This window comes from Lichenostomus cassidix, chromosome 21 (assembly GCF_008360975.1).
Source record: "Lichenostomus cassidix isolate B80296 chromosome 21, HeHo_3.0, whole genome shotgun sequence".
NCBI lineage: Eukaryota > Metazoa > Chordata > Aves > Passeriformes > Meliphagidae > Lichenostomus > Lichenostomus cassidix.
Genome location: NC_139501.1, coordinates 6,123,831 through 6,130,188, shown reverse-complemented (window position 1 = coordinate 6,130,188; position 6,358 = coordinate 6,123,831). Strand labels below are relative to the sequence as shown.

The following is a 6,358-nucleotide window of genomic DNA, read 5'->3' as shown; positions in this document are numbered from 1 at the left end:
CCCTGGATCCCTGGAGTGTCCAAGCCAGGCTGGGCATTGGGGCTTGGAGCAGCCTGGGACAGTAGAAGGTGTCCTGTGGTGGCACTGGATGGCTTTGAGGTCCTTCCAGCCCAACCTATGATGATCCTGTGATCCCATGATGATCCCATGATGATCCCGTGATTCCATGATGATTCCATGATGATCCCATGATCCCACCTGTGCTCTCTCCATGTGGTTCACACCCGCGTGGATTTGCACACCAGCACAGCCCCACAGCCCTGCTCCCCATCCCTCCCAGTCCAACCAGTCTGGGTCAGATCTCCTCCCCAGTGACCCCGCAGAGCCCAGGAGACACAGCCTGGATTTATTCCTGACCCCAAAGGCACTCGGAGGGAAGGGTGGGGACAGGGATTGGGATGGGAGGGGACAGGAGGTGCCAGAGCCACCTCAGGGCACCAGTAGAGGGGACAGACCGTGCCAGGGCCACCTCAGGGCAACAAGGTGTCACCACCTGGAGGGGACAGGCACTGCCACAGTGCCAGGGCCACCTCAGGGCACCAGACAGGCAGTGCCGCAGTGCCAGGGCCAGCTCAGGGCCGCAGGTGCCACCACTTGAAGGGGAAGGGCTGGCGGCGCACGTTGGTGCCGCAGTGCACATCTCCTGCCAGCACGTGGTAGGAGAAGAAGTCGTCGATGAAGGTGCAGGAGAGGCCCAGCGGCTCCAGCAGCTCCCTGACGCGACGCTCCAGGCAGCACTGCCCGCCCAGCACGGGGCCGAAGGGCTTGGGGATGCCCAGGTGCCGACCCAGCACCAGCATGTTCACCTGGGGAACAAATCCCAGAACAAATCCTAGCCAAATTCCGGCCCAAATCCCACCCCAAAGGGCTTGGGGATGCCCAGGTGCCAACCCAGCACCAGCATGTTCACCTGGAAATGGGAGGGGAAAATCCTATTCCAAATCCCACCTAAATCCTATCCCAAATCCCAGCCCAGCACCACCATGTTCACCTGCCAAGATGGGGTGGGACAGTGCCAGAACAAATCCTACCCAAATCCTACCCAAATCCAGCCCAAATCCCACCCCAAAGAGCTTGGGGATGAGCCCAGCACCAGCAGGTTCACCTGGAGCACAGGGGGATCAGGGATGGGAAAATCCCACCCAAATCCCACCCCTGGGAAGGGAGAGCGCAGTACCATGTTTGGGAAAAAGGCCTCAGCGCCCTCGTTGGCGTCACCACAGAAGAGCTGTGGGATGTCGATGATGTCCTGCTCAGCCAGACCCAGCGAGCGCTTCAGGATGTCTCTGTTCCAGCTGATACAGCTCTGCAGAGAGGGGAGGGATGGATGGAGGGATGCATGGATGGATGGATGGATGGATGGATGGATGGATGGATGGATGGATGGATTGAGGGATGGATGGAGGATGGATGGATGGAGGGAGGGATGGATGATGGAGGATGGATGGAGGATGGATGGATGATGGATGGATGAAGGGATGGATGGATGGATGATGGATGGAGGATGGATGGATGGATGGATGGAGGAATGGATGATGGATGGATGGATGAAGGGATGATGGATGATGGATGGATTGAGGGATGGATGGATGGATTGAGGGATGGATGGATGGATGGATGGATGGATGGATGGATGGATGGATTGAGGGATGGATGGATCCATGAATGCACAGATGGATGGAGGACAGGAAAGATGGGCAGAGGACAGGAAGACACAGGCAGCACTAGAAGGATCTCCTCCCCCCTGCTCACCTGCGCATATTCATTGAACTTTCTCAGCTCCTCATCCGCCAGGATCTCGTTGATGGTTGGTTTGGACACTTGCTCCAGCCCTGCAGCACCAGAACAGCTGCAATTCCCCCCTCAGCAGGCCGGGGTGATCCTGGATCTTTCCCTGATCCCGGAGCTCCCCCATTCCCAAGGCAGGAAGAATGAGCTCTGCCCAGCCCGGGGATCAAATCCGCACAGTTTTAACCAATTCTGCCTCGTTCTGCTCCCTCTGCCCGCCAGGTTCCAGGGCAAATCCACCTCCCACCAAATCCCTCAGGGAAAAGGGAAAACCACCAAATCCCGTGGGAAAAAGGAAAAACCACCAAATCCCCCAGGAAAAAGAAAAAACAACCCCTGGAGCTCCATTTCCCACCCTCGCCTACCCTGGAACATCACGGCCTCTCCAAAGCCCTCCTCCTGCTTCTCGCGGAGCAGCTGGAAGCAGGCGCTGGGGCTGGCCAGGAGCAGCCGGAATCCCTGCGGGGAGGCGGCAGGAATTTGGGAAGAGCTCCGAGGGTCTCACCATCCCACTTTTCCTGCTCCCCGGAATTCCTTACCTTCCGGCCTGGCGTGGGGACAAAGCTGAGGAATTCATCCACATGGCCGACCAGCAGCCAGTCGGAGAAGAGCTCCACCGGCGCCTGGACCTGCTGGGCCACCAGGAAATCCCGAACGGCCCTGGCCATCCTGCGACCACCCAGCCTGCGGGACAGCGGGGTTGGGGCAGTGGGACTGACCCCAAACAGGCTGGGAAATCCCAAATGGTCTGGGGATCCTGGACCCTAGAGCACACCAGGGTTTGGGGAGCGGGATCGATCTCAAACAGTGCTGGGAAATCCCACACAGCCAGGGGATCCTGGAGCCTTGGGGATACTGGGGGTTTGTGGGGACTGACCCCAAACAGGCAGGGAAATCCTAAATGGCCCAGGCCATCCCGGAGCCTGGGGGACATGGGGGTTTGGGGTGCAGCTCTGACCCCAAACAGGCTGGGAAACCTTTTTTTGGGGGTTTTCCTCACCTGGGGAAGGCTCTACTCAGGACTGACCCCAAAGGGCACCAGGAAATCCCTTTTTGGGGTTTTCCTCACCTGGGGAAGCTGCTGCCGACGAGGATCCTTCCCAAGGGATACTCCTGGCCCTGCACCGTCACGGGTGGGCTCACCTCCAAATTCCCAAAGGAATCCAGGCTGGAAGCTCCCGCGGGAGCTGGCCGGGCCACGTAGCCGAAATCAGGGCCCTGGGTGGGGAAATGGTTGGGAAATGGTTGGGAAATGGTTGGGAAAATGGGAGAGAAGGGTTGGGAAAAAAGGGGGGAATGGCTGGAAAAATAGGGGGAAGTGGGTAAAAAAGGCACTGAAGTGCTGTGACCCCAAATAGTCCTCTGTGCTGGAGCTTCCCTTTCCAAAAATGCAAGAAATTAAGGGATTGATCCCCAAAATGCGAGAAATTAAGGGATTGATCCCAATTTTTAGGGATTTGCCAAGCTGGAGCTTCCCATCCCAAGAATGCAAGAAATTAAGGGATTTATCCTGATTTTTTTGCAAGCTGGAGCTTCCCATCCCAAAGAAGCAAGGAATAAAGGGATTTATCCCCAAAATGCAAGGAATAACGGGATTTCTGGCGATGTTTTGGGGTTCCCAGGCCAGCGAGGCAGGATGGATACCAGGATGCTCTTGACGGGAAAATCCGCCAGGCCTCCGTCGCGGGGAGAGTCGAACACCACGGGGAAGGTTTTGTGTGGAGCTTGTGTGTAACCGAACTCCATCTCATCCTGCAGACAGCACCGATTTGGGAAACCCCAAACCTCAAATCAATCCCAAACCCCAAATCCCAAATTGCAAATCCCAAATCAATCCCAGAACCCAAATCAATCCCAGATCCCAAATCAATCCCAAACCCCAAATCAATCCCAAACCCCAGATCACAAATCCCAAACCCCAAATCCCAAATCCCAAATCAAACTTCAAATCCCAGATCCCAAACCCCAAATCCCAAATCAATCCCAAACCCCACATCCTAAATCCCCAGTCCCAAATCCCAGATCCCAGACCCCAAATCCCAAATCAATCCCAAAACCCAAATCAATCCCAAACCCCAGATCCCAAATTGCAAACCCCAAACCCCAAATCCTAAATCAAACTTCAAATCCCAGATCCCAAATCCCAAATAGATCCCAAACCCCAAATAGATCCCAAACCCCAAATCCAAAATCCCAACTCCAAAATCCCAAATCAATCCCCAACCCCACATCCCAAATCCCCAATCCCCAATCCCAAATCCCAGATCCCAAACCCCAAATCCCAAATCAATGCCAAAACCCAAATCAATCCCAAACCCGAAATTCCAAATTCACCCCAAACCCCAAATAATTGCAAATCCCAAACCCCAGATCCCAAATAATCCCAGATAACCCCAATCCCAACCCCATAATTCCCACCTGGATCCAGCGGTCCTGGCGGTTTTGGGGTGTGGGGCACACGGTCAGGGGACACTGTGCCTTCTCAGCCAGAGCCGCCACTGACCCCACAAACGCCTCATTGCCATCCACGCTGCAGAGGGAAATTTGGGTTATTTGGGGTTATTTGCAATTTGGGATCTGCGATTTAGGGTGTAGGGTTTGGGATTTGGGATTTGCGATCTGGGATCTGGAGTCTGGGGTTAAGGATTCGGTATTTGTGGTTTGGGATTGATTTGGGATTTGGGGTTTGGGGTTTTAGGTTTGGGATTTGGGGTTTAGGATTGGGTATTTGGGATTGATTTGGGATCGATTTGGGATTTGGGATCTAGGATTTGGGGTTTAGGATTGGGGATCTGGGATTGATTTGGGATTTGGGGTTTGGGGTTTGAGGTCTGGGGTTTGGGATTTGGGGTTTGGGTTCTCGCCCAGCTCCCACCTGCAGATGAAGACCTCGAGCGGCGCTGCCGTGTTTGGGGTCATGATCCAGGGAGCCACACGGAACACCACAGAGTCTGTGAACAGCGGGGACTCCAGGGGGCCCTGGGACAGCGGGGACGGGTTGGGATTTGGGGTTTGGGGTTTGGATCCGATGTGGGGATGGGTTTGGGATTTGGGATGGGTTTGGGATCGAGTTTGGGATGTAGGGATGGGTTTGGGATGGAGTTTGGGATGGGTTTGGGGTTTGGGATGTGGGGTGGGGTTTGGGATGGAGTTTGGGATGTAGGGATGGGTTTGGGGTGTTTGGGATGTGGGATGAGGTTTGGGGTTTGGGATGGGTTTGGGGTGGGTTTGGGATCTCCCCTGACCCCATACCTGCTCAGAGCTGTCCAGCAGGGTAGGATGGGATTTGGGATGGATTTGTGATGGGTGTGGAATGGGATTTGGGGTTTGTTATGGGGTTTAGGATGGATTTAGGATCTCCCTGATCCCGTACCTGCTCGGGGCTGTCCAGCAGGGTGGGATGGGTTTGAGACACAGGGATGGGGTTTGTTATGGGGTTTAGGATGGATTTAGGATCCCCATAACCCCACACCCACTCGGAGCTGTCCAGCAGGGTGGGATGGGGTTTAGGATGGATTTGGGATGGATTTAGGGTCCCTGACCCCGTACCTGCTCGGGGCTGTCCAGCAGCGTGGCGTGGATGGCCACCAGGCCGGGGAAGCCGCGGTCAGGGAAGTCCAAAGCCTCGAGGTAGAAGAGGCTCTCGGGGTGGTGCTTGCTGGGCCGCACGGGGTACGAGAGCTTGGAGCCTCCCAGGACATGCTGGAACTGCTCCGGGGCCACCGCGTCTGCGGGGACAGGGACAGCCCAACGTGACCCCAAACTGACCCCGAACTGACCCCAAAGTGACCCCGAACTGACCCCAAACTGAGCCACCGCGTCTGCGGGGACAGGGACAGCCCAAAGTGACCCCAAAGTGACCCCAAACTGAGCCACTGCATCTGCGGGGAAAGGGACAGGGACACCCCAAAGTGACCCCAAGTGACCCCAAAGTGACCCCGAACTGAGCCCAAACTGAGCCACAGCATCTGTGGCATTGAGAACACCCCAAAATCATCCCAAACTCACCCCATAATCACTCCCCAAAATCACCCCAAACTGAGCCACCATGTCTGCGGGATCGGGGCAGGGACACCCCAAAGTGACCCCAAACTGACCCTAAACTGAGCCACCACATCTGCAGGGTCGGAGACACCCCAAAATGACCCCAAAATCTCCCCAAACTGAGCCACCACGTCTGTGGGATTGAGACACCCCAAACTCCCCCCAAACTGAGCCACACTGTCTGTAGGATCAGGGACACCCCAAACTCACCCCCCCCCTTTCCACACCTTTCAGCCCCTTTTTTCCCTAAAGCTGCCCCAAAAAAGGGTGGATTTGACCCCAAGGCTCTGCAAGGATCAGGGCTGACCCCGATGACCCCAAATCCCATTCCGGGCGCTCTGCAGGGATCGGGGTCAATCCCAATGGGGTCTGTGACCCCAAATCCCATTCTGGACACTCTGCAAGGATCAGGGTCAATATCAATGACCCCAAATCCCGTTTCGAGCACTCCGCAGGGATCGAGGTCCATCCCAATGGTGTATGTGACCCCAAATCCCATTCTGGACACTCTACAGAGATCAGGGTC

The 6,358-nt window shown here is 55.9% G+C and overlaps 1 protein-coding gene across 1 annotated transcript in view; it reads right to left on the bottom strand.

Moving 5' to 3' along the window:
* Window positions 1-316: 316 nt before the first annotated feature.
* LOC146428399 (protein-arginine deiminase type-3-like) overlaps window positions 317-6,358 on the bottom strand; it is a 6,825-nt gene continuing 783 nt past the window's right edge. The window contains exons 2-12 of the mRNA XM_085079720.1: window positions 5,338-5,516; window positions 4,664-4,767; window positions 4,207-4,318; window positions 3,433-3,540; window positions 2,858-3,006; window positions 2,328-2,472; window positions 2,154-2,247; window positions 1,753-1,832; window positions 1,178-1,306; window positions 566-806; window positions 317-422 (exon numbers count right to left, since the gene is read on the bottom strand). Coding sequence (XP_084935846.1) covers window positions 573-806; window positions 1,178-1,306; window positions 1,753-1,832; window positions 2,154-2,247; window positions 2,328-2,472; window positions 2,858-3,006; window positions 3,433-3,540; window positions 4,207-4,318; window positions 4,664-4,767; window positions 5,338-5,516 — 1,334 coding nt within the window. The 3' untranslated portion in view covers window positions 317-422; window positions 566-572. The remainder of the gene's footprint in view (window positions 423-565; window positions 807-1,177; window positions 1,307-1,752; window positions 1,833-2,153; window positions 2,248-2,327; window positions 2,473-2,857; window positions 3,007-3,432; window positions 3,541-4,206; window positions 4,319-4,663; window positions 4,768-5,337; window positions 5,517-6,358) is intronic.